This window comes from Martes martes, assembly GCF_963455335.1.
Source record: "Martes martes genome assembly, chromosome: 4".
NCBI lineage: Eukaryota > Metazoa > Chordata > Mammalia > Carnivora > Mustelidae > Martes > Martes martes.
In genome coordinates, this window is record NC_137891.1 from 167,441,657 (window position 1) to 167,468,726 (window position 27,070).

General features: G+C 49.8%; 2 protein-coding genes across 2 annotated transcripts; one reads left to right on the forward strand and one right to left on the reverse strand.

Annotated features, from left to right (window-relative positions):
* The first annotated feature begins 1,722 nt into the window (after window positions 1-1,722).
* Window positions 1,723-25,335, forward strand: BSDC1 (BSD domain containing 1). Its single transcript, XM_080803164.1, has 11 exons — window positions 1,723-1,763; window positions 2,027-2,087; window positions 7,019-7,135; window positions 9,113-9,280; window positions 10,903-10,957; window positions 13,703-13,818; window positions 14,245-14,313; window positions 14,488-14,566; window positions 15,575-16,054; window positions 21,670-21,773; window positions 23,335-25,335. The coding sequence occupies exons 1-11, from the start codon at window positions 1,753-1,755 to the stop codon at window positions 23,365-23,367; spliced, it is 1,293 nt and encodes a 430-aa protein (XP_080659290.1). The 5' UTR covers window positions 1,723-1,752; the 3' UTR covers window positions 23,368-25,335.
* TSSK3 (testis specific serine kinase 3) lies at window positions 25,329-26,360 on the reverse strand. The gene has a single exon (XM_080803165.1). The coding sequence runs from the start codon at window positions 26,189-26,191 to the stop codon at window positions 25,508-25,510; it is 684 nt and encodes a 227-aa protein (XP_080659291.1). The 5' UTR covers window positions 26,192-26,360; the 3' UTR covers window positions 25,329-25,507.
* Window positions 26,361-27,070: the final 710 nt, after the last annotated feature.

The window sequence follows — 27,070 nt, forward strand, 5'->3', positions numbered from 1 at the left end:
ACAACCAAATATTGATAATGATCCTGGTATTCAGAGTTGTGTGGGTTAAAGAAAAAATTTGAGAGCAGCCAGTGTGTAGATGGCATTTAAAATCATGAGACTTGATGAGATCATCTGGTGAATGATTACAGACACACAAAAAGAGAGGACGCTCTGAGCCTTGGGACATTCCAGCAATAAGAGGTCAATGAAAAAAACAGTAGAGAACAGTGAGAAGGAGATGCCGGTGAGGTAAGAGGAGAGTCAGAAGGGCACTGGTGTCCTGGAAGCCAAGTGAAGATAGCGTTTTTAAAAGTAGGAAGGTGACCAACTGTGTCAAGTCAGATGCCGCTGGTCCAAATAAAGATTGAAAGTTGGTCATTGCTCTTAGCATCCCAATACAAGTTATTTCAGCAGATTGTGGGGAGACAAAAACCTGACGGAAGTGAATTCAATAAATGATGGGAAGAGATGGGAATTGGAGCCAGTGAGCACACCCAAGTCTTTTTTTTTTTTTTTGAAGGAATTTTTTTTTTTTTTTTTTTTTTTTTTTTTTTTTTTGTAAGAGAGAGAGAGAGAGGGAGAGAGAGCGAGCGAGCACAGGCAGACAGAGTGGCAGGCAGAGGCAGAGGGAGAAGCAGGCTCCCCGCCGAGCAAGGAGCCCTTATGGGACTCGATCCCAGGCCGCTGGGATCATGACCTGAGCCGAAGGCAGCCGCTTAACCAACTGAGCCACCCAGGCGTCCCCACACCCAAGTCTTAAAGAAGTCTTGCTGTAAAAGGGAAAGGGTGTCCGGTCAAGAAAGTGTTGGTATTTATATCGATGCTTTTAAGATGGGAGAAACAGCAGGTATGATAGAAACAATCCTGTAAAGAGAGGAAACGGGGGGGGGGGCACCTGGGTGGCTCAGTGGGTTAAAGCCTCTGCCTTCGGCTCGGGTCATGAACCCAGCGTCCTGGAATCGAGCCCCGCATCGGGCTCTCTGCTCAGCGGGGGGCCTGCTTCCTCCTCTCTCTCTGTCTGCCTCTCTGCCTACCTGTGATCTCTGTCAAATAAACAAATAAAATCTTTTTAAAAAGAGAGAGAGAGAGAAGACACGGAACGGGCGTGGGGGGGGGGGGGGATTACTAAAGCTCTCCCACTAAACAGACAAGAGGCCGTGGTATTCGATGGGTAGCAGATCCAGAAAGTCTCTCCCTTTCACAAGCCAGTCCATGGCCGTTGAAGAATTTTTCTCCGTACACCTGCAGACCCTGGCCCAGGGCCCTGCTCTGCTTGTTGAATTAGCCCGAAGAGACCCCAAGCAACGGCTACGCGGCTTGTTTCATAAAGGGGGGTGGTCCTAGCCCTGCGCTCTAGGATCCAGACTTTCGAGCTCCAGGCCGGCTCCCTTCCTTCCTCCCCTCTGCGCGCAGACCTCCGCGGTTCAGGCCGGCGAACGCGGCCCCTGACAGCCACCGTATCCGAAGTCAGTTGATAAAAAGTAGGTGCTGCTGGGGGCAGGGCTAACGCTTGGGGGTGGACCTGAGAACCGAATTGAGTGAGGATTGGGCCGGGAGTTCAGGGGCGGAGTTTAAGAGCGAACTCCAGACTGAGAGTGGACCGAGCTCGTGGAGGCGGGGCCTAGTGATGGACCGGGGCGGAGATTGGGCTGTGGGCGGTGTCAGCGCGAGGATTGGGCCGGGCGCTCTGGGGCGGTGCTTGGGGGGGGTGGGGTAGTGCCGTGTCGGAAGTCAGAGGTCAGTAAATAGTGGTGATGTCATGCAGGCAAGATGGCGGAAGGGTGAGCCCGTCATCCAGCTCTCGGGCGTTGGGGCCTGAATTCTCCCAGGGTCGGGGTGCTGGGCCAGGGTCCCTGTGGGGAACAGGAGGCCAGCCCGGGAGTGGACGGGGCTGAAAGGGCGGGGTGGAGTCTCAGTGCGAGGGGGTGGGGAAACGGTCTGCCAAGTCTCGGCCCGCGGACCACATCTCAGGGAGAAACTGAGACCCGATCATGCGCGGGCAAGAGTCGCACCGCAGGGCCGCCAGATATATCTGTCTTCGCAGGGAGGACGTGGGCTGGTGGCGGAGCTGGCTGCAACAGAGCTACCAGGCAGTCAAGGAGAAGGTAAGCCGGGCCGGCGCCCTTCCTCCGCCAGGGCCTCGCGCCGCCTCATACAAGCAGGTCCAAGCTGCCCCGCCCGACCAGTGTGGGCGCTGGACCTCAAAGATGAGGCCCACCCGGGCCCTACTCTTATCCCCTGTCGGTCTTGGGGAGGACTGACCCCTGACTCGGACCAGTGTGACACTAGCCACGGTGAAATACAGATTGTTTTAAAGGCCGGATTTTCCTTTTTGTAGGAATCCATAGGAAGAGCAGTTTATTCCAACTAAGGAAGTTCACAGCTTCGTAGAAGAGAGAACTTTTGATCTATTGACGAAGAAGTCTGCAATAGAAACTTATTTCTGTAGTCATTCAAATAATGGAATTCTACAGCTAGCACTCTCTGACAGGTCCTGAGGGTGCAGATGCTATCCTGGGCCTCACAAAGCTCACAGTCTAGTGGAGAGGCAGCAACCCCTGTGGGATGATGAGTGAGCCTTGGCTCTGCCAATAGACAAGGCTGTTGTGTGTTTCTGTTCCACCCCATACTAGTTTGTCTGAACCAGCCCAAGTGAATCGTGGAGGAAAAGTTAATTACTGTTTACTTCAAGAAATTGGGGTGAGTCCTGCTTCAGGGCAGACTCCAGGAGGCTTCTGATCTCAGTTAAATCAGTCCTCTACTCTGGGGGCATTTTAATACCTCCTTTAGCCTGCATACTCCTGTTCAGCCTCTCAGCTAGCTACAGCCTAGCTAATCTGAGAATGTCCCGAGTTGTTTATGTTGTTGTTGAGGACTAAGAGCATTTCACACTGAAGTTTAATTGAAAAGCTCTCAAAGGACCTCAGAATACTGTTGAGCAATCTCCTGGAAGGAGAATCTGACATTCATTCAGCGTCTGGGGCGAGGACTTTCTGTGTGTTGCCCTCGAGGCTGGTCTTACCATAACTCATGAAAAACAGATAGTTGGTTAGCTTTCCATCTTTGTTCTTGGGGAGCTCCCTGTTTGAAGCCAGGGTGTGGATGTTGTTTCTGCCTTTGACAGTCCCCCATTCAGAAAGAGGGGACTTAATTTCCCTCTCAGCTAGTTACTGTTACATGAACGTGTACAAGTTATTTAACCTCTCTAGACCTGAGTTCCTCACCTGTAAGATGGGAGTACTAAGAACACCTACCTGATAGTACTGTTGTGAGGATTAAATAATAACGTGTGTAAAGCAGTAGGAACAATACTTAGCACACTGTAAGTAGCATATAAGCATCAGTTATTTTTATTAAGTCCTGAGGAGGGTGCTGGGGAAACCTCTTAAACACCACTAGTCCATTTTTACTTCCATTTTTTCCCTTGGTCATTCAGTGCTTTCCTGGCCTTGCCCTTGCCGCCCTTGCCTTCCCATTCCAGCTCCATCTAGAATACTCAGTTTCCAGGACCCTCAGTTCCCTTGCACCCCTAGCATCCATTGCCCTAGAGACCACAGTTCTGAGATGGTGCTGTAATCTGTTTTCCTCTGCTCCTTACCTCCTCCTACAGTCATTGTGCTTGTTTGCATTTACCCACAGACACTGATAAAGTCATTGCTCCTTGGTCCAACCATAGATTCCCCAAGCTTATTTAGGCCTGAGCACCCCCTCCCCCCCACCAAGCTTTTTCAGTCTCTGATTTGCTTTTCTTCCCCTTATCTTCGAAACTTTCCCCAAACCTAATTCTTCCCTCCAGTGCTCTGTTCAGCTACTTCCTCTTTTTTACCTCTAGGAGAAACCCTCTTCTCCTACTTTTCATGTTTGAAGTCAACAGCATGATCTCTCATAACTCCCTCCCCATCCCTGCGGCCACAACATGTGAGCTTATCTGTAAACACATTCAGCTTCACCTACCACTTGCCAAATCCTTGGGTGGTTTTCAGCTCTTATCTTCCTGGGCCTTTCGGCTGCATTTGACACTAGTGATCGCTCAGCCTCTTTCTTGAAACTCTACTCCTTTGGCTTTGTGGCTTGCTTCTCTCTCAATTCTCCACATCTGCTGGCTCTTCTTTCCTCACTATTGCGTGACTTTCCCTTCTTACCCCCTTAAAGATGTGGTTTTTGAGGCGTCTTGTCCTCAGCTCACTGCTCTGTTCACTCTACAAACTCTTCCTGGGAGACCTCTCCATTTTCATGATAGTGTGATTCCTAGTCCTTTTCTCTGAGCTTTACTGCTTGAGAATAACTCCTGCTGGACAACTGTCCCAGATAGCCCACTGTCATCGCACATCCTGCGTGACCAAAATCATTGTCATCACCTTCTTTCTAAGCCTGCTCCCCCTTCCGCATTTTCTCTCTCAGCTGGCAGCCGTCCATCGACCCAGTCACATAGGTTAGCAGCCAGTGTTTCTTTCTTGACTCTCTCTTGCCCTCACTCAACACATTATTTAATCCCTAAATCTACCTTTTTTGCCTGATATTTCTTGAATCAATCCCATCCTTTCATCCTGACCAGCACTATCCTTATTCATATTCTCTCATTTCCTTTTCTGAACTTTACAGCAACCTCCTAATGGGTTCTCTTCCGTCTTCTAATCTTGTCACTTCTGTCAGGCCCGTCACTGGAGTGACCTATATGTCACTGCATGACACATTTTCACATGAAAAATGCAGACCTCATCCTGTCCCCCCTCCTTCAAACACTCAGTGGCTCCCCAACTCCCACAAGGGCTGACCAGGCCCGCCATAGTTGCCATTGGCAGCCTCTCCAGCTTTCTTCCAAACTACTTTTGCATTTCCTTCAATGTTCATTAGGACTAAAATGCTCAGAGGCTTCAGTAAACCCTGGGCCCTGCTGTACCCCGGCTTCCTTTACTGGCTCCTCTTGCTCATTCTTTGAGGTGCTCAATCCAGGCTTCCCTTCATCGAGTCTTTCTAACTTCCTGAGAAAACACTGGTTACCACTCTGCTCTTGTACATTGACACTGTCATGGGAGCATTTTTCTTGGTAGATGATGACCTTCTTGAGGGCAGGCACCCTGTCGGTTCATACGGGTCCCCTCAGAGCTCACAGTCTAGTGAGGGAGACAGCCGTTCATCACATCATCATGGCAATGGTTATATAATTAAAATGTGCCCTGGTACATGAAAATTTAACGAGCAAACATTCTTTGAGCATGCCAGGTCAAATGCCAGGTCTCCATGCCAGGTTCTATGTCATAAACAGGGAGAGCATCAGTGAGCAAAAAACACGGGCTCGATGTTCACAGAACGCTCTTTATCCGGGAAGCTAGATATTGAACGGACAGTCATAAGTCTGCAGCATGACAAATGTTAGAGAATATGCAGGTACCCTGGGAAGTGGGGAGCCAAGCTAATCTGAGGTGCCATCGGGGAAGCTTCTCTAGGGAGGTGACATATAAGCATAGATCTGAAGGAAGACCGGAGTTAACCAGGTGAGGGGGGTCATTCAATGTGTTTGTTCACGCATGTGTTTCGAAGAGTTAGAATCATGGGTTCAGACACCCTGAAGGTGGGTAGGATGCTGGAGCATTTGAGAAACTTGTGGAAAGCCAGCTAGAGCTCAGGGAGGGGCACAGTGGTAGGGGAGAGTCTGCCAGAGATGAGATGAGATGAGCTTTAGAATGAAGATAAAGATTTTTTGCTTGCTCAAAGGATACTGTGTAAGCACTGACGAATGGAAAGCAGGGACAGCCTGGTCCACTTTGACTTCCAAAGCTCGCAGCAGTGGCACAAGGACAATGTAGTGGAGGTCTTTGATGCACCCTGCAAGGAGTCAGTTTGAAAGAGCAGGTTGGCCTAGACCAAGGTGATGGCAGAGTGGATGGAGAGAGTGAATTAATAAATGACCCCTCCACCCTAATTAAGTAGTCCTGAGTCTGAAATGGAGACATGATTCCCACTCCCAGAGAAGCTTCTTGTCTATAGACGACACTGCCCCATCCAGAGACGTCCCAAGCTGATGAAAACTAGGCAGGCCCTTCCCCAAAGAAAAAATCACCAGAATCCTCAAAAATGCTAACACACACACACACACACACACACACACACACACACACAATGCAGCTGATTATCCATGTGTAAAATGAGAAGGCTTGCCAGGGCAAACACAGAGGTAGTCTGGGAAGGTAGCCCCCGGAGTGGGTAAGGATGAAACAAAGCAGGGCAAGACTCAGACCAGAGCTGATGGCCTGCGGTCTCATGTCATCTGAATGCAGGATGAGTGGCAGGTCAGTCTGACAGAAGCAAATTTCCATTCTGCTCTACGGATGAATAGAATCCTGGCGTGGTAGAACCAAGAACCCCTCAGAGAGAATCCAGTCCAGTATTTCTCGACATCCCCTTTGTTGAGTATAAAAATCACACACCTTTTTACTGGCATTAAATTGTCAAGAATTATTCATAAATGCTTTCTAAGCCAATGTGACAGGTTCATGAAATTTTTCAGACAAATAATTTCACATACTGCCACGTATTTCGACTGAATCTCCCTGTAACAAAAAAAGGAAAAGTAGGAACACTTTCCATTGATTAAAAAAATCACACATCTTTTCTTCATGTTATTTGAAATTTGAAATAAACGTCACGACTTAAAGCATATCAGAGCAACATGTCAGACTTTGTTTTGTTTCCAGACGACATGTGCCCCCTTCCCCAGCCTGCTCTTGAACCACTGACAGGGCCGCCTCCCTCATCTTACAGGAGAAACCCGAGACTCGATGAGAGTTACTTGTGGCCCCAGAGCTTCTAAGTGCCGGCGCTGAGACTCATCCCCATTCTCAGAGCAGCAGGAAGGCCCTCTGTGCGCTGCTGTTCGGTAATCCCAGGTCATGGGCTTGGGACAAGCCAGCATTGTTTCTGTGCCATGGCACCTGAGTTTTCCATGTGTCTTTCTGGGACGGAAGAAGCCCAGAGAACAGGAACAAAGGGTAGTAGTGCCAGCTGGCTCTGTCATCCCTCTCTTGTCTTCCCATAGTCCTCCGAAGCCTTGGAGTTCATGAAGCGAGACCTGACAGAGTTCACCCAGGTGGTGCAGCATGACACAGCCTGCACCATTGCGGCCACAGCCAGCGTGGTCAAGGAGAAGCTAGCTGTGAGTACTGCCTCTGCCCTCGGAGTGACTGTCCCTCCAGCTTGACCCGACCCAGGCCCCTGGTGGGGACACCCCAACCTTTCTACTATTAAGTGATTGTTTCTGCCCAGAGGCTCCCACTTTGAAAGAATTGTGTCTGTCGAGCAAACAAGCTATATGGAAGAAGTATTAACAGGCTGTCCCATTTTTGTATTGTTTCAGCAAATGTTTTCCTGTTAGCAAAGTCATTCAATATAGACAATTTAGAGAATACCTTAAGTAAAAGAAAAAGAATGACCTAGAGACACCCTTAATTCCATCTCCCAAAGATAACAGCTGTTAATATTGGGGGATATGTTCCTTAGGTCCACTTTCTTTTTCAAAACTGGAATCAACTGAATATCGTGTTTTGTAACCTACTTTCTGACTTGATCATTGCAAACCATGCTCTCCAGCATCATAAATGGCCTGTTACTTTGCTCTGTAGGTTCAACCAGTTCCTAGGTTCCTGTTGCATTTTTTACTGGTACTATAAACAGAGCCACGTTGAACATTCCGATTGCTAAATCTTTGCCCTTTGTATTTTCTTTATAATAAAATACTGGAAAAGATCATAGGGTGAGTACAGTTTTAGGCCTTGTGATACTTATTGCAAAACTACCCTCCAGAAAGGCCGTGCCAAGTTATGTTCTTACTGGTCCTGTTTTTATTGATCAAAGATGAATAGCAGAATCTTCTTTCGAGGTAGGAGTTAGATTCTAAAGTCAGCATGAAAAGTGAAAGTTGTGTATGGTTGGCTATCCTGGCAAATCTCAAGCTTCTGACGAAGTATAATATACGGTTTTTGTATGAACAGTTTCTCCTTTAGTGTTGGGACAATTGCACTTTCTTCATTTGAGCTCCCGCTGAACCATTTGCCCCGTGATTAGAGGCCATGTTATGAGAGACATGTTTTGGAGTTCTTTCCACCAACCTTATTTAGTTAACTCTTGTAACTTGTTGTAAATTACTGTCTGCCTGCTAATCCCAGCTGCTGATGGGCATGGACAACAAGGAGTAACCCTGCTGATCTGCTAGAGTCCAGCCAGGAGCCCAGATGCCATTCGTTTCTTCCATTTATTCATCCCTTTTCTTCATTCATTGATTGTATATCTGTGCCAGCACGTGCCAGCACGCTGCTAGATTCCAGCTGTAAAATGCTGGGATAGCCTCATCAGGAGTAAATATTATGGTTTCCATGAGGTTTAGAGCCTGGCCCTGTCAGCATCCCATCTGTGCTTTGCTTCGAGGCCATTCTGACCAGTGTGGCTCAAGCTCTGTGTCCCACTTGCCCCTTCTAGCTGATCCATATGTTGGCCCTCAGCTGGTCCCAGGTTTGCCGCTAGGCAGGGATATCTGTTCTCATCCTGCCCATATTTCCCCAACCTTTTGTACAAAATGTTCCACTTCCTGAACAGCCATGATGATGAAATTGTAATATTACAGTACTGCTGTTTGGTAAATGTTTGTTGTATGCCAGGCATTGTACATGCCTTATCTTTTTTGTCACAGCAGCCCTCTCAAGGAAGTCTGTTTATTCACATTTTACAGATCATGAAACAGACTCAGAGAGGTTAGGTCTCCAAAAGTGGTACCTTTCCTACCACTCTACCCAGAGGTCCTCTTCCCCACTGACTGTGTATGGCAGGCATCCTCTCCTGCCAATTTTTGATCAGCCTGACTGGCCTTGAAATTTTGATGAAACAGTCAGAGAGTTCTGCTCTGACTTACCCAGACCCTCTGGGTCCCCATTCCACAACCCCATCTGGTGTATGGAGGGACCCTGGCTGCCTCTGTCCTTCTCCAACCCCAGAGATGGGGTGAGAGGCCATGAGCCCATCCCTGGTCCCCACGTAGAGAGCACACTTTTGCCCCTGATGCTTCACCCCTCAGTACCCATCCCCTAGATTATAGCCTGCTGCTGGGCCACCTGTTTCCTCTACCTGCTTCTCTCTGCAGACTGAAGGCTCCTCGGGGGCAACAGAGAAAATGAAGAAGGGGCTGTCCGACTTCCTAGGGGTGATCTCCGACACCTTTGCTCCCTCACCGGACAAAACCATAGACTGCGATGTCATCACCCTGATGGGCACGCCCTCTGGCACAGCTGAGCCCTATGATGGCACGAAGGTATCCATTCATTACATTCATCCTCCTCTGCAGGTGCCTACCAGCACTGGGTTCTAGCTTCCAACGTGCACTCACAAAAGCAATACGTGTTCAGGCCAGAAAATAAACATGTGTATGTAACTAAATTGAAGAATACTAGTAAGCAGAAGTATAATGATTCCTAAATTCATAATCCCATCCCTCAAGGAGAGTCATTGATCTCTCTTTGGTGTCTAACCTGTCATTTCTTTTTGTTTGCGAGCATTGGTAAAGATAGTTTGGATTTTTTTCTTTTCACCAGAAAAGACACTTTTTACATGCCATTTTATAACCTGCTATAAAAAAAATGTTTAAAATATATTAGCATCTTTCTTAATCACCATCATTGTAATGTCTTTAAATTCTTGCAAGTAAAGATAGTGTCATTATTCATTTCCCTCGTGTTGTACATTTGGATTCCCTTCAGCTTTCAGCCGTAATAAGGACTGCTCTACGGGCATGATACTCCTAACGCTGGGGTTAAGGCTGATTTCCAGTGGGAATGAGTGCACGGGCAGAGGATGTCTTCAAAGCAGCTAGATCAACCACAGCGGCAGGATATTTCTTACACATTTCATCTTCTCAGCATTCCTTCTTACGTTTCAGAGTATTTTCTCCTAAATGCACAGTGTGATGTCACGGCAGTTGGGCCTTCATAGCATTTTTACCACATTGAAATTCCATTCGAAACACAATAATTTTTCAAGTATTATCACTAATACCACCACTTAGTGACCATTTGAGTGGAAGTGTGAAATTTCTTAAATTGTAGGATTTTAAATTATAATAGCAGTGGATCACAAAGGCCCTTGCTGAAGTTCTGATGAAGACAGCCAGTCCTTGCTTCATGTAATACTCAGGAAGGAAGGTGAGGTTTTCTGTTTGTCACTCCTGTGGCCTTAACAGGAACCCAGGAGGTAATTCATTTGGAAGACTGCTATGAAATTAAGAAATTCTTGGGGCACCTGGGAGGCTCAGTCAGTTAAGCATCTGCCTTCAGCTCAGGTCATGATCCCAGAGTCCTGGGATTAAGCCCCATATCAGGCTGCCTACTCAGTGGGGAGTCTGCTTCTCCCTCTGTCCCTCACCTCTCTTTCACTCTCTCAAATAAATAAATAAAATCTTTTAAAAAGAAAAAATATTAAGTTCTTGATGAATAGTTTTAATTTGGGGGAGCTACGTTCCTTCAAAATTTACCCATAAATTTGGGCTTTATTAATATATTTGAACTAACATTTTTCAAGTTTCACATAATTCAGAAGCATTTTATACATACAATTTTGTAGTCTGCTTACACTGTATTTTCTTAGTTCCCAAGGTAGAATAAATACTAGGGGAAAGACCATTTTTCTGAAAGCCCCAGTTTTGCCCTCCTAGCCCAGTGCTCCCCTCTCTAGCCATAGGGTGAGCTGACGAGTGCCCCATGGGTCTGGCAGCCAGCAGGGGTAGAAGCTGGTTTGAGGTTGACTTCTAGTGGGAAGAAATGTATAGGGGAGGGACATCTTCAGAGCACTTAAATTAACAACAATGGTAGGGTCTGCTGTCAGAGAGGAGATGTGTTCTCTACCTAGCACTCCAGAAGTCCTGTTCTTTGTTTCTTACAGGCTCGCCTCTATAGCCTGCAGTCAGACCCGGCAACCTACTGCAATGAACCAGATGGTGAGGGGGCAGCTGTGAGGGGGCAGGCCTGTAGGGAAGGGAGACGGTGTGTTGGGGGGTGGTTTCTGGGATGAGCACCCTGTTTGTCTCTGATAGCATAGGCCCGGCTCCCCTGTGTGGAGGAACGAGAGCGGGGCTAGAGCGCGCCTTACCTGTGGCGGGATGGGTTGTCAGTCCCTTTTCCTCCCTGAGCCTGAACTGTGTTCATCCTGGTCTACAGAGACTTTACTCCACTCCCTCCCCCTCCTCCGCTCAGGCCCCCATCCCACCCCAGCCCTGCTGCCCTGCCTGCCTTCTCTTGAGCGTTTGTTTGCCAAGCCCTGCCATGCAGCAAGTCCCAGGCTGGGAACTGGAGCTCAGAAAGAGAAACGGGCAACCATGGAAGCAGCGATAGTAGGGATGGAGTCCTGCTTCCATGGACAGGAGCCCAGAAGGAAAGCACCCAGCCCGACCTGGGGAACCTAGGAGGTGACACTGACATGGAGGTTTTAAGGGTGAATTAGAAGTAAACTAATTTCGGGGCGCCTGCCTGACTCAGTGGAGCTTGCGACTCTTGATCTTGGGGTGCTGAGTTCAAGCCCCGCATTGGGCATGGAGCCTACCTAAAAAAAGAAAAAAGAAGTAAACTAATTTTACTTTTGGCAGTGGGAGAAGGCTGTTCAAGCGTGGCGACAGGATATTTGAAGCTTCTGCACTGGGGAAGGCTGACGAGGGGGCATGTGAGGGAAGGAGGCAGCAAGAGCTGTCACTGGGGGCCCATGGGGGCCAGATCAGAAGGGCTTTGGGTGCCAGACTAAGCAGTTTGAATTTTGCTCTGTATGCCTCAAGGTAGTGGTTCTTAACCTTGTTTTAGTCATAGAGGTCTTTAAAAACCTGCTGATAATGACAAGCCCTCTCTCCACAAAATTTTATAATGCAATAGAGGAATTCTTTGACCCTCTGAAGCCCATTCTTGGGTCCTAGCTTAAGAAGCCCTCCCTAGGAGTGCCTGGGTGGCTCAGTGGGTTAAGCCTCTGCCTTCGGCTCAAGTCATGGTCTCAGGGTCCTGGCATCGAGTCCCGCATCGGGCTCTCTGTTCATCAGGGAGCCTGCTTCCCCCCCCTCTCTGCCTGCCGCTCTGCCTACTTGTGATCTCTCTCTCTGTCAAATACATAAGTAAAATCTTAAAAAAAAAAAAAGAATCCCTCCGTAGGGGCACCTGGGTGGCTCGGTCGGTTGAGCTTCCTACTCTTGGTTTTGGCTTAGGGTTGTGAGAGCAGGGTCCTGAGATCAAAGACTCAAAGAGGAGTCTGCTTATCCCTCTCCCTCCCTCTGCACCCCCCTACTCACTTGCTCACACTCACTTTCTCTCTAAAATAAATAAAATAAATCTTAAAAATAAATAAATAAATAAAACCCTCTCTAGAGTGGGTACCTGCCTGACTCAGTCAGTTGATCATGCAACTCTTTGATGTCAGGGTCATGAGTTTAAGCCCCACATTGGGTGTAAGAATTTACTGAATAAAAAAGTAATGGGATGCCTGGGTGGCTCAGTGGGTTAAAGCCTCTGTTTTCGGCTCAGGTCATGATCCCAGGGTTCTGGGATGGAGCCCCGCTTTGGGCTCTCTGCTCAGCAGGGAGCCTGCTTCCCCCTCTCTCTCTGCCTGCCTCTCTGTCTACTTGTAATCTCTGTCTGTCAAATAAATAAATAAAATCTTTTTAAAAAAAGTAATAATAGTAAAAATAAAAGCCCTCCCTAGAGAACTACTGAAGGGTTTTGCGGGCTGGGGTGATTAGATTGTGCATTTTGTGGAAGAGTCATCAAGCATGGTTGTAAAGGGTAAACTAGAGAAAGATAGAAGATGGGCAGACTGGATAGGAGGCTTGGTAGGAATCCCCACGTTGGAGGTAAGGCCAGAACCTAGGGAGTGGCAGGTGCATGGAAGAGAACAGTGTGCATACGAAGACACTGAGGAAGTGGAATGCAGAGGGATAGGATAAACGAGGAGTCCAGGAGGGCCCGCAGGGCTCTAGCGGATAACCACGTGGGACAGCGTGGGAGAGAAGAAAGTGAACACACGTGGGGTTTGCTGCGCTTAAGCAGGCAGGAGTGTCCGGAGGACACCTGGACCCCCACATCTGGAGCCCAGAAAGGTAGCTGGGGCTGTGAAGACGGAAGAGTTGTCGGCGGAGGCAGAGGTTGAAACTTTTGGTTTAGTGGAGCTTATCTTATTGGGAAAAAGAGAATGAGAAGAGATAAGGAGAGGAAAAGAGGAGTCCACTGAAGACTCTGGTGGAACAACTAGAAGGGTGGGAGGAAAATCACAAAAGCCCAAGAAGCCAGGAGAGAAGAGGGCTTTCAAGAGGACAGGTGGCTCCCAGATCAGGAGATGGATTGGTCACATGAGGGAGGGCAGCGAGGTAGCCTTTAGACTGGAAACATGGGGCCCGTGAGGACCTGAGAATAGCGGTTTCAGAGAGGAGGGTGCTCAGTGGCCAAGTGTAGTGGGCTAAAGTGTGAGCAGGCTTCTGAGAACATGCAGACTACAGCCCGTCCTAGAGATCACTTTTCAGTGCCTTGCCATGATATCAGTGGGGCCTACTACTCCGTTACCCTTCCTGACCCCCCACCTTTGGCCAAATGGCTTTGAAAAAAACCTTAAGCTTTCCTCACTGTCCTTGTCCATGCTTAGGTGTCTTTTCTGTAGGCCCAGTGTCCCCTCTCCAGACCCAGGAAACTGACCATCAGTGTTTGTCCCTCTGCAGGGCCCCCGGAATTGTTTGATGCCTGGCTTTCCCAGTTCTGCCTGGAGGAGAAGAAGGGGGAGATCTCAGAGCTCCTTGTAGGCAGCCCCTCCATCCGGGCCCTCTACACCAAGATGGTGAGGGCCCAGCTGGCAGCACCTCACCCAGCTTCGGTTTCAGGTGTCGGGAGGTGGGAGGGACATATCTAGAGTCACTCCAGAGTCATCTGGCCCAAAGAGCCATCAGAGGCCCTCTAGAGGCAGACCAGCCAGGTCCTAAGCTAAGAATCTACGTGGGTAAAGCTGATTTGCCAAGTTTCTGGCAATCATGTGAGAAATGGAAGGGCCAGCAAAGCCTGACGGGAATTCTTTGCTCCTTCCTTGGCCAAGCTGGGTCGGGAAGGTGGGTGGAGGGGTGGAGGGTGTAAGTGCTCTGAGAAAAACCGCCCAGCCACTTAACCACATCTGAAATCCAGAGCAGCTATGGGCAGGCTGATAAGACTGGGGGCACAGACCCTACACAACCACTCCCAGAATCTCATCTCCACTGTCCCCTTCCTCCAGGTCCCAGCAGCTGTTTCCCATTCAGAATTCTGGCTTCGGTATTTCTATAAAGTCCATCAACTAGAGCAGGTATGCTGGCCTGGCCTGGGGAGGGCTTCCACTCAGCCCTTGGGGATGTAGGCTGGATTTTGTTGAGGGAAGAAGGGGCACAGGGTACCAAGAGCTCTGGGGTCAGGGCCAGGGTCTGGGAAGAGCTGGCCCTGACCGCTTCTGGCCGTCTTCCCCTGCCCCCCACCTACTCAGGAGCAGGCCCGGAGGGATGCCCTGAAGCAACGGGCGGAACAGAGCATCTCTGAAGAGCCTGGATGGGAGGAGGAAGAAGGTAAGAGATAGTGAGAGGTGGTGGGCAAGTAACAGGTCCTGTCGTGCCTCTGGGAACCATCTGGCCATTCTGTGAGCACTAGAGAGACCTGGCACCCAGGGAAGCATAGGGCATATATACAGCATCTGTATATGCTGAGGACAGGCTCAGCTAACAGGGGAATGTTTGCCTGGGCTGGTGGAATTCCTGGTTCAGGTACAGAAATCACTGGGTCAGAAGCGGCAGATTCCCCTGCCACCCCATGGACCAGCCCCTTCAGAGTCACCTGGGATCCTGACTGGAATTCCAGATTCCCTCTCCCACCCCCCCATTCTAAATGGACTCTGGGGGGATGTGGCCAGATTTGCTTTTTGCTTCACGCCCAAGCACGGAAGCCCAACACGGGGCTTGAACTCGTGACCCTGAAATCAAGACCTGAGCTGAGATCGAGAGTCAGACGCTTAACCAACTGAGCCACCCAGGCACCTCCAAACTTGTATTTCTGACAAGCTCCCTTGGTAAAGTGCATGCCTAGCTGGGTTTGGGAACCATTGGGAAGTGTTGGCTTAAGGAGGTAGCCGAGCATCCTCTACCTGGTAGTTTGGCTTAGGACAGTAAGTTAGAGCTACCCGTAGGCCATTAATACATTTATTAAGTGTTCTCCTTATTAAGGAAGGTTAAGTGTTTTGTCCAAGATCATGCAGTGAGGATATAGCAGAGCCCGTCCTGAACCCAGAACTGATTGACTGTCAGATCTTAACTTTCTAATCTATGACACCACCTTGGGCTGTGCTGCTGGAAGCTGTGTGTCCACCAGCCATATGCTAGGCCTCGTGGGTAGGAGAGACTTTGACCGACAGGGAGTATCTTTGGACAAACCATGATGGGAAGAGGGTGAGGAAGCTGGCACCCTTTAGTCTTGACCAGAGTAAGCTTTGGCAGGAACCCGAGGTCTGTCTGCAGAGCGCTCCAAGGTTGCCTTGGGGCTGACCAGGGCACATAGCCCTCTTCCCCTTTCTCTCTCAACAGAGGAGCTTGTGAGCGTTTCACCCACGTCTCCAAAAGATGCAAAGGTTCCTGTGGCCAAAACTTCCACATCCCCTGAGGGAGGACCTGGCCCCCTGAGCCCCTGTGAAGAGAATCCTGTGACTCCAGCCGAGCCTCCTACAGAGGTGACCCCGTCAGAGAGCAGCGAGAGCGTCTCCCTTGTGACGCAGATCGCCAAACCTGCCACTGCAGCCGAGGCACCAGGGTTGCCCAAGGACCTGTCCCAAAAGCTTCTAGAGGCATCTTTGGAGGACCAGGGTCTGACTGTGGATGTGGGTGAGACTGGGCCCCCACCCCCAGCTCCGTTGAAGCCCCACACCCCTGCTGGCCGTCCCAGTGGCCCGGAGCCCAGGCCTCCAGCCAGAGTAGAGACTCTGAGGGAGGAGGTGCTCACAGACTTACGGGTGTTTGAGCTGAACTCCGACAGTGGGAAGTCTACACCCTCTAACAATGGAAAGAAAGGTAAGTCAAGGCCAAAGCCCCCGTTGGGGGCGGCAGGGGGAGGGGGGACTAGCGTTGCTACCCTGTAAGGCAGACTTGTGTCCTCACCCCTTGGGAGGATCCCAGCAGCAGTTGTCCTTCATTTGTGATACTGATGATGATGACAGCTGCTGTCTGTTAAGTGTTTATTACCATATTTCATGCATTTAAAATGTACCTGTTTTCTGAAATGAGGGTGCATCTCACAATCGTTAGGGTCTTAGTTTCAACAAAGTAAGGTTTGTGCCAGGTTCACTTAATTTCTCATTACATCCCACAGCCCAGTGAGGTCAGTATTATTGTTCTTTCTTATAGTGAAGACAGTGAAGCTCAGAAATGTTAAGTAACTTGCTCAAATTCACATGACCAGGAAGTGGCAGGCCCAGATTCAGACCTGGGTCTCTCGGACTCGGAGCCCATGCCCTTAGCTACCACATTGTGCCAGTTTCCCTGCATTTGGACGATGCGGCCTTGTGCTGGGTTGGAAATCCCTGTGACATTGATTGATGTCAGAGGTCTTCTCCCCTGGGTGACCTCAGGCAAGTCATGTAGCTTCCCTAAGCTTACTGCATTGTTATGAGTTTGAAACATAAACAGCACTTACAGGCACAGTTGAAAAAAGAATAAAATGAATCCTCATGAACTTGCTGTGACCCAGCTTAAGTAATAAAGCTTTAGTTTCTTATCTGTGTAATGGAATTTTAGACTGGAGACTGACTTTTTGTCAAAGGGGAACCTCTCTAATTCCTGGAATTAAAGGACAGTGATAGCTCTGGTGTTGACTTTTTTGCCACATCCAGACTGCCTCTTCAGAGATAGCTGATTGTCCGAAAGGCCACTCCACACACACACACACACACACACACACACACAGTCTCTGTTGACACACCAGCCTCTCCTGAAACACACACACACAGTCTCTCCTGACACACCAGCCTCTCCTGAAGCACACATGCACGTGCACACACATACACACACACACACACACACAGTCTCTGCTCACACACGTACCAGTCAGCCACAAAACTTGCCCAGCAGGTAAGCCCATGCCTGCCAGCACAGTGAGGACTGGTTTGCCACAGCGGAAGGGAGACTGGCCCTGCCCCGCCCCTACCCTGCTCCCTGATGGGAACAGCGGGGTAGGGTTTCCAGTTTCCAACACAATGCTTCCCTTCTGGCTCTGGTTCAGTGAGGTCATCCATTGAGCTCCTACCTACTCTTTATGAGACACTGAGGAGGGAGGGGCAAAAGCCGCAGTCTTTATGACAGAGCATGAAGCAGTGTGGGCCAGGCTCGGGTGCTGGAGTTCAGAGAAAGAAGGAACCTCCGGCATTGGCAGTTGTTTCACCGAGGAGACGGGCATTGTAGAGGAGAGGTGGAGAGTTTGGGGCAGGTGCAGGGGCATGGTAGTCCCGGCTGAGGGACCTATGACATGTGGATAGCAGAGGCCACAGGGCACGCTGCAGGGGTGGTGACGGAAGCCCATTTTGCTGTATTATCTCCCAGGAGAGGGAAGAACTAGAAGGGTGGATGGATTAGCTCAGAAGTAGAACTTAAGAGCCTAACCTTAAGGCGAACTTGGAAGGTTGGACTTGGCCTGACCGGTACTGAGAGCTTTACATGTCGGGGCTGAGGGCTCGGGCTCTGGGGTTCAGAAAGTTCTGGGATCAAATCTCAACCTCGCTCCTAAACCATATGACTTGAGAAAAGTTACTGATCTTCTCTAAGCCCCATTTATTCCTCTATAAGTTGGGGGTAACTGTTTCACAATAGGTCCTCATTCAGGGAAGAGATCTGAGTAGAGCCCTGCTTTGGGGAAATGATAATAAGGAACCATGTCTGAGCACTTTCTATGTCTGTATAGGTCTGTGCTAAGCACTGGATATGCACATCATTCAGTCTTCACAGAAGCCCAAGAAATCGGAGTAATTTTCCCCATTTTTTTACCTGAAGGAAACAGAGATCAATCACCCACCCACCAAGTATTTAGAAAAGTGTAAAATAGTGTTTTGGGAAGGTAGAAGAACAGGTGATGGACCCAAAAGGCAGTGGGGGGTTTGGCTGGGTGGTACGATGGGCCCATTTGAGGTAGTGGCGTAGAATTGGGCCATGGGAGAGCGGGATCAGAAAAATTAGTGGTGGGTTGAAGTGGGACAAAATGAGATTATGGGGAAGCTGTAGCACGAGCTCTCCATCCCTGTGCTCTCCTGCCTCTGACACGCTCGGGGTTGGGGGGGGGCGGGTTGCAGGAGGGCTGGGGAGTCGCTGCAGAAGACCCACTAGAAGCAGTTGTCGTCACTGAGTTGGGGGAAGCCAGGGTATTGGACTAGGGGGGCACAATGGAAACAGAGTCGAGAGAGTGGATCTTAAAAGAATGAAGGCTTGGAGACAGTGACTCCTTTTCTCTCTTATGTCCATATCCTTAGAGGACAGAGGAGAGCTTGGTCCCTGCGCACAGCAGAGTCTCCTGCGGTGGCCTCGCCACAGGGTTTCCCAAGGTCCCGGGGCAGTCACTGTCATTGTAGAGCTGCTTCCTGCCTTCATTTTGTCCCAAGATCCATTTAATCGCAGAGCCTGGACTTACCCTGCTCAGGTTCCCTTGGCAGGAAGGAGGAGGAGAGATGGGGATAGGCCTGTGGCCTGCGAGCTAGGAGGAGCCCTGGGCTCACGGCCCTCCTTCCCCAGTGACTGACCTGACAGTGGCTTTTGCCTCCATTTCTTCTCTGAGGAAGCAGAGTTCTGGTTAAACAGAATAAAATGAGCTGAGTGACAACACTGTGAGATTAATAATCACCCGAAAACTCCCCTTTCTTAAAAAAACAACAGCAAAACTTCATGAAAGCTTAAATTGTTTTGGCATAAATCTGTTCTCTGCCATGCGCACAGTGTCAGGGAGATCTTAGCACTCTTGTCGTGTGACAGGACAGGATGGGGGAAGGAGGCACATGGGAAAGAAAGCCCTGATTCTCATCTCTGCCACTCGAAGCCTCCATCTCGTCCTCTAAATCGGGACTGTTCATACTCGCCTCAGAGGGTGGATAGGAAGTGCTCCAAACTGTAAGCTGATACTCTGTTTTCCACCCCTGGAAGGGCTGCCCTCGAATTTAAAGCCTGAAAATGAGAGTTTCGCATCCCTGGAGGGCAACCTGAGGTCAGGGAAAGCTGTCATGGCCACGGCCACAGCTCTGAGATGAGGAATCTTCCAGGAGTCGGGCTTCTAACCCACAGAAAGCCCGGTGTATGCCACCAGAGTGTCCCGAAGACATAGGGAGACTTGGACGCAGCATCTGAAGAACCGGGTGTCCGTTGCTGGTCTGCCCTGGCCAGTCACGGGGCCACATGCAACATGACTTACCTCGGAGACAGTGCCTCTGACGGCCCCATTTGCTAAATTCCCACCGTGTGTACATGTTATATGCACTTGACGTTGACATCTCTAATCTTAACACTGTTGTATCTTAGAACTGCAGGCCCAGGCCTACAAGGAGTCCCCAGATACCTATTCATAATGCAGAATTCTGGGCCACTTACCTGGGCCTGCAGGGTCTGAATGAGGGGGCTGGGGAGGCAGTCATCTGCATTGTAATCTCCTGTGTGGTTCTCTGCAAAGAGGGTGGTTTTATCCTTATTTTATAAATAGACTGAAGCCCAAAATAACTTAACCCAAGACTACACAATAGATAAAAAAAAGTAGGGATTCACAGGTCTGCGTGGCTCCAGAGACCAGGCATGATCTCACAAGGCTGCTTGTGGCCAGCCAGGTGGCTAAGAAGGAGAACAGGATAAGACCCCTCATAAGGAATGTAGGGGTGCTTGGGGCAGGGGTGTCAGAGCCTGGGTCCCTGGCGAGGAGCAAGCTAAGCAAGAAAAAGCAAGGACGTGTTTATAGGTCATGTCGTTGAGAGATCAGGGACCTACTCTTTTTGAAGGTGCTTTTAACAGACAAGAAAAAATACGAAGTAGTTTATGTTCATTTTAGGGAAAAAAAAAAAAGGAAAATTACCCCCGACCTCATCTCCTAAAGGTAATTATTGTTAGCATTATTGTGGGTATGTTATGCATCTTTTCTCTATGTGTACAAACATCTCAGCTTATTTTTTAATAGAATCATACTGCATATACTTTTTTCCGCATCCACTTTTTTAAAAAATCTATTTTTGTAGTTTTCTTCTTAGAATAACTTTCACGTGTACATTTTTTTTTAATGTTGCCTGTAAGTCATACCCAAATGTGCATGTTGAGAGCAGTGATTGCCAAACTCAGCAGAATCAGAATCACCTAGAGCAGGGATTAGTAGACTTTTTCTCTCTATGGCCAGATCACAAATGCTTCAGTCTGATGGAACGCCCTCAGCTCTGCTGTCGGAGCAGGAAAGCAGCCGTGGGCAATAGGGAAACAAATGGCAATGGCCCTGCTCCAGAATTTAATTTCCCAAAACAGGCAGTAAGCTGGATTTGGTCCCCGCGCCTTGTCTGCCAACCCTGTTTTAGGAAAGGATTCCATGAATATTTATTGAGCACAAACTCTGTATTCGAGGCACTTGGCAGACCTGAGAAAGGAAAACAAAGATCCCTGCCCTCAGGGAGCGCACATTCCAGTTCCTCTATTATTACAAATAAGCAGAGTCAGTCTCATGATGTGATATATTCGAAAGTTGGTAAATACAGTGGGAAAAAACAAGTAGTTTAAAGTATAAGGTAGGATGGTTTGGGGCAGGGGGGCGCCTGCATGGCTAGTTGGTGAAGCGGTTAAGCGTCTGCCTTCAGCTGGGGACGTGGTCGTGGGGTCCTAGGATCGAGCCCCTTATTGGGCTCCCTGCTCGCCGGGGAGCCTGCCTCTCGCTCTCCCTCTGCCCACCCCGCTCATGCTCTTTATCTCATTTCTATCTCAACTAAATAAAATCTTCTAAAAATAAATAAATAAAGTAGGACTGTCAGGGTAGGCCACATTTAGATGGGACGATGTGAGCAAGGGTGTGAAGGAGGTGAGGAAGTTGGCCTGTGGATGTCTGAGGAGAGAGTTCTGGGTACAAGGAAGCCCATGCAAAGGTCCTAAGGCAGGAACGTGTCTGGTGTGTTTCAGGACTAGCAAGGTCAGTGAAGGTAGAGTGGAGTAAGTGAAAGGAAAATGTTCTTTGTGTATGTCTTCTAGAAGATGTCTGTGGCTCTGGGGAGCCTCCACGCCAGACTGCTTCGCCACTACAGTAACTTCCTTTTTTCACTTAATAGTTTTAGACTGTTTTGCCATGTGTATAAGTGTTCTGCAACCTAACGTTTAAAAGTCTCATAATCTATTACTGTTTATTATAATTCCCTATCAGTGAACTCTCAAGGTTTTTTTTGGTTTTGTTTTTGTTTTTTTAATTTTCATCACTATAAACAGCACTACAGTGAAATTCCTTTTGGTTAAATCTTTGACTCCAGGATTTTTCCTTAGAATAGTATCCCAAAAGGAGAATCACTGAGCCAGAGTGACAACAGAATGTGAGACCTTTGATGTATATTTGCCAGGCCCTTTAAAAGAGTGTCGTCGCCCCCAGCTACAGACTGTCCATACATACCCCTTCCCGCCTTTCACACTGTGGATCTCGGTTCCAGGCTCAAGCACGGACATCAGCGAGGACTGGGAAAAGGACTTTGACTTGGACATGACCGAAGAAGAAGTGCAGATGGCACTCTCCAAAGTGGATGCCTCTGGGGAGGTGAGTGGGCCTGCTAGGCCTCAGGGAAGCAAGCCCAATGATCCCAGGGTCTGAGGACTCTTCCCATCGGGCCCAGCTGTCCCCTAAGGGTGGATCCCTGCTCCTCCCTGAGATGGTAGCTTCGGGAAGGGTGCTGGAGCCTCCATTCAGGCCCTGAATTGTTCCCGCCAGCAGGCTCTGCTTGCCCTAAGTTCCAGGGTGGATGGTGGGAGAGTTCCTGACGTTAGCTCTGCATGAAAGTCACCTGAGGAACTACTAAAAAAAACGCAGACTCCAAACCCTGCCCTACGTCTTCTGATTCATGGTCCCCAGGGATGGGACCTGAACAGATTTCCTGGCCTTGGGGCAAACAGCAGTGTGATCTAGGGCAAGTCATTTAACCTGAGCTTCTGTTTCCCCATCAAAAACCTAGAACTGGCCCTAGAAGCTTGTAAGCTGTGATAGATAACACACCTAGACGTGTTAGGCATCGTGCCTAGGACATGGGAGTAGCAGCGAACATTACTGAAGCCACCACAAAACCCGGTCCAACTAGAAGCTCTGCTGAAGCCACCACAAAACCCAGTCCAACTAGAAGCTCTGCTGAAGCCACCACAAAACCCAGTCCAACTAGAAGCTCAGAGGCCTTCCTACTCTTAGGCTTCATTACCTACCAGAGTCGAGTGGGTCATTTTGAATGAAATACAGGGTGAAAAGCTCTCACAACTACTAAGTGACAGGACTGAGGCTCCAGCCCAGACATCTGATTCAAGTCAGTGTTTCTTCCACTGTCACCCAAGAACCACATGATTCCTTCCATCATGTAGCTCATGAACCTGCTGTAAAGAAGGGAACAGATGAGAGAGACAAGCAGGGCCTCGGTTTTCATATTGGAAAACTGAAGCCCGGGGAGAGGTAGAGACCTACCCAAGAGTCTTTGGCTCCTGTGACCTCACTATATCCAGAGCAGAGAAGGCCCCTGAGCCCCCCTCATGTCACCGGGGCTTGATGCTTTCTGTCTTTCTACGGCCCTCTGTAAAACCTGAGCCGGTTACATAAGCAGAGTCATTCTACCGCCTCTCAGACCCGGGATCAGCTGACAGCAGGCTGACAGAAAGTGCCCTAGGGACACTTGAGCTGGGGGAGCAGGGTGCTAGAGCCCCTGAGGAAGACCCTGTGAGCGCCCGACCCCAGTGCCACCTTGCTTGTGATCACAGTGACCCTCTCCAGTTCTCCTTAAGGGACTGACCGACATGGCTCCTGGAGGCAGGGTGTCCCCTTCTAGCATCCAGTGTTGGCTAGTGAAGCATTTCCTTTGGGTCTGGAATGATCAGAGCAGCAGACCCACCACTTAGACGGAGGGCAGCTCTGCTCCCCAGACACATTCCTTAAGACAATGGTTCACTCTCCCAGAGGGCAGGAGGGTATGGCCCAAGGCGGGGCTTGGGGGGAGTGGATGGGCTGGTCTTTGGGTGGGGGGGGACTGTCCAGAAATGGAGGCAGCAAGGGAAGGTTGGGCCTGGGCTTAACTCAGAGGAGTGAATATGTATTTGTGTTCTCCATTATCCCCTTCTATCTACAGCTGGAAGACGTAGAGTGGGAGGACTGGGAATGAGGGGAGCCGGAGCGTGCAGCTCCCCCACCCACAGAACCTCCCACCCCCTCGCTCGTCTCAGCCCAGCCCTGGAAGACACTGACTAAGAATGTCCCCCCAATGGCCTCTGTCAACCAGAGCTCTGGGCACAGATTCTGGGTGGCTCCTTGCTGGTCCTTTGGGCCTCTGCTCACATCTGGGAAGGGGCTTACTAAATCCAAACCAGGAACTCTGACTTGTGCCAACCATAGGATGACTCAAGGGGGAGGAGACTTACCCCCCTCACCAGAAGAGCCTACATTTCTCTGCTGAACACCCACTGTTCTTAGGGACTCTCTGGGAAGTCCCAAGGGATAATTCTAGCCCCTCTACCTGTGTAGACGGAAGCTAAGCACCAGTCTCCTGGAGGAAGCAGAGACAACACTCTGTCCACCCATAAGCGGGCAAGGCAGGCCATCCCACCGTCCTTGGCTAGACCGGGATGGCAAGCACATTCTGGTTCCTAGCCCAGTGAGTAAGAGGCATTCCTCTCTGGGAAACTTGCCTCTCTTGGGGAATCTCCCCCTCCCAGGCATTTTCCATTCCCAGAAAGGTTCCTCGTGGTTCCAAATCTAGAGACCAAACCCTGAGTTCCCACCTCCTTCCTCTTGTCTGGCCCAGGCTGGTACGTCCCCATGCCGCTCCCAGGGCTTCTTCGTGTCAGATGCACCCAAGTCCTTAGCCCAGCTGTGCCACCAGCAAGAGTCTGCTCTTGCATTTCTTCCCTCCCCGAGAAGGGAGGGGGTCACTTCAGGCCCTTCTGTGCATTGCCTGGCGGGATACCTTGTCCAACCAGCTACCCACCTCCACCCCCCTGTAGCTTAGGACACAAGCCAGCTACCAGCAGTACAGAGCAGCGACCGAAGCCGAGTACTTCCGACTCTGGTAAGCCCAGCTTCTCCCCCTCAGCCCTTCTGCTTCTTGAAGGGATATGCTGGGGGTGAACTTCTTGAGGCTCTCATCAGGCTTCTGCAAAAGCTCTTCTTCCTGAAGACTGACCCAGTCTTTGTGGCTCTCACCCTCCACTCTGGTAAAGCTGTTCCTCTCTTGGGGGAATGAGGGGCTGCAGGAATTCCTGGAGACCCTGGTGCTTCATGATGCTGCTCGGTGATTCTGGTACAGAGTCTGATGTATTCACCAGTGATCTAAAGGGAGTGTGGTCAGGTGTGCTAAGAGAGTGGTGGTCACTTCCACTTCAGACCTTCAGTGAGGGGGTGGGATGGAAAGAATGTTGAATCTTTTTTTTTTTTTTTTGACGGGATGGGGTTTTTCTCTTTGTAATTATTTCTTTAGTTTAATTAACCTTTTGGTTGTTTGTGCAATATTATATATTTTAAATTATAATGCATCTCCCCAGAGTATTTTGTAGCCAGGAAAAGAAAAAAGGAAAAAAAAAAAAAGATTCTAACAGCTGTTAGTTTTGTAATTAAAAAAGAAAGAAAAAAGAACTTTGTCCTGAACCTTTTCCAGACTTGCCGTTAACAGCATTAAAGAGATTCAACAGAAGCTGGAAGGTGTCTGGGGGTCTATTCTTGTCCCCAACAGTGGCTGCCCCGGAGGCAGGGCAGGACGAACACAGTGTGCAGGCTGGCTTCTGGCGTGGAGCCTGGGGAAGGGGCAGGGATGGCAGCGGGGGTGGTCTGGGTCCCTAGGAGGTCCCCTGTTCTCACCTCAGACTCAGCTTAGACTCTGGGGTGAGGCAGAGACCGGGTCCCCAGCAGGCCTCTCACTGAGGCAAGGAGTCGAGAGGCCGTCTCTGCATTCCCAACGCTTCTGCTTTTATTTGGAAAGGAAATTGCAACAGCGATGGTTCCAGTTGCTCTTGGTCACTTTTCCCCTCTCCTCCCCCGGTGTGTGTGTATGATTCTGGGGTCTCTTTTTCATTAACTTGAGTTAAACACCTGTGTGAAAATCACTTGTTAGCTGTAATAAAAGGGAAGTCTGAATGAGGCCCTCTGGTTGCATGAAGATCTTTTAAGGGAAAGAGAAGTAAAGCTGGGGAGGGTGTAGGTAAGTTTCAGGAGAGAAGTAAAGTGTAAAATACATATCAGCATCTTAGAAGCGGGTTTTTGGGTTTGCTTTCTCCCCCTGCTTTATTGGGGAGGACTTGCCATTGCTTTTATCAAGTGCTTGCTAGCCACGGATGCCAACTAACTTCTTCGATTGAGGGCCGGAGGATCATATCTGGTTCCAGGAGCCGCTTGAGCAGGTCCTGGCATTCGGCCGAGATGCCCAGATGAGTGGGGAAGGACACCCCCTTCTGCTGCTGCCACAGCATCTTGGGGATGTCTGTGTCGTCAAAAGGTAGGCTGGCACAGAGCATGACATACAGGACCACACCCATGCTCCAGACGTCCCCCTTCTTGCTGTCATGGGGGATTCCCTGCAGCACCTCGGGGGCGGCGTAGGCTGTGCTGCCGCAGAAGGTCTGGCTCAGCTCTCGGCGTGACTTGGGCAACACCTTCGCGAAGCCAAAGTCAGTCAGCTTCAGGTTGAAGCCCTGCAACAAGGCGTTCTCACATTTGAGGTCCCGGTGGGCCACACCACAGCCATGGCAGTAGCGAATGGCCTCGACCATCTGACGGAAGAGGGCCTTGGCCCGGCTCTCGGGCAGTGGCCCCCCATTCAACACACAGTCAAAGACATCCCCTCCTTCAGCCAGTTCCATCACCAGGTAGATTTTCCCGTCGGCAGACTCCAGCATCTCATACACCTGGATGATGTTCTTGTGGTCCAGGGTGCGAACAATCTGGAGCTCCCGAGGCAGGAATCTCTGGATAAATTCTGAGGAAACGGGAAAAGACATGGGGTATCAAGTCCAGAAGCGCATAACTGTCCATCCTGTCTCCTGCCTCCCAGCTTCTCTCTGCCCACCGTGTCTGGTTCTGGTGCCTGGGTTCCCATTCAATCGTAAAATGTCTAGCTGCTTGAACATTGCAAAAAATGCTCATGCTGTTATTTTTGTAGTTAATATATTATTCAAAGAAACGACTCCCTGCACCCTCCGGGACTGTTGTGAGCAACCTGTGAGACCACGGATATCAAAGTGCTTTGAGGGGTTTTAGACAAAACCACTGAATCTCAGGTATGAGGCCTGATTTGCCCACAGTGTGGTGAGCCAGCTCCTCACATGCCTGCCTCCCGACGCACAGTTCCCCTGAGCCCTGTCTTCCTTTTTCTTACTTCCGCCTGCCTTGGCAGCAGCTCCTGCCCTCTGCCAGCCTGTGCCAGGGCGCCTCTGCCCATCTCTGTGGGGGACAGAGGGAACAGGGAAGGCCCAGCAAGTTGGGGTTGTGCCTCTGAGGACCCTTTACCTCCCGCCACTTTAATCTTGGGTTTTAGAGGTGCGATGTTCCTGGACTTCCAGCATCCTTCTCTTCCCCACTCACCTACCCGAGAGCCATAAACTCCCTTGCACTCCTTGGTTCCAGACCAAAGGGGAGGAGGGGACCATCCTTCCCAACTGGAGGAAGTGCCCACCCACCTCAACCAGCCCTCCCTTCCTCCAAAGGGCCCCAGCTCACCTTCTGGCCCTCCCATCTTGTCTATAATTTTAATTGCCACTTTTCTTTGGTGTTTTTTGGAAAATGCTTCTTTGACTTTTGAGTAGGTCCCTTCCCCAATGGTCTTGCCCAGCTGGTACCCACTGGAGAGCAGAAAGTCCTCCATGCTGCTAGCGCCTCCT

Excerpts from the sequence above, each read along its gene's own strand:
- BSDC1 (XM_080803164.1), top strand. Across the intron at positions 14,567-15,574 it reads TGGATGGGAGGAGGAAGAAG|AGGAGCTTGTGAGCGTTTCA; the intron begins GTAAGAGATAGT and ends CTCTCTCAACAG. Across the intron at positions 21,774-23,334 it reads AAGTGGATGCCTCTGGGGAG|CTGGAAGACGTAGAGTGGGA; the intron begins GTGAGTGGGCCT and ends TTCTATCTACAG.
- TSSK3 (XM_080803165.1), bottom strand. The coding sequence starts at position 26,191 with ATGTCTTTTCCCGTTTCCTCAGAATTTATCCAGAGATTCCTGCCTCGG.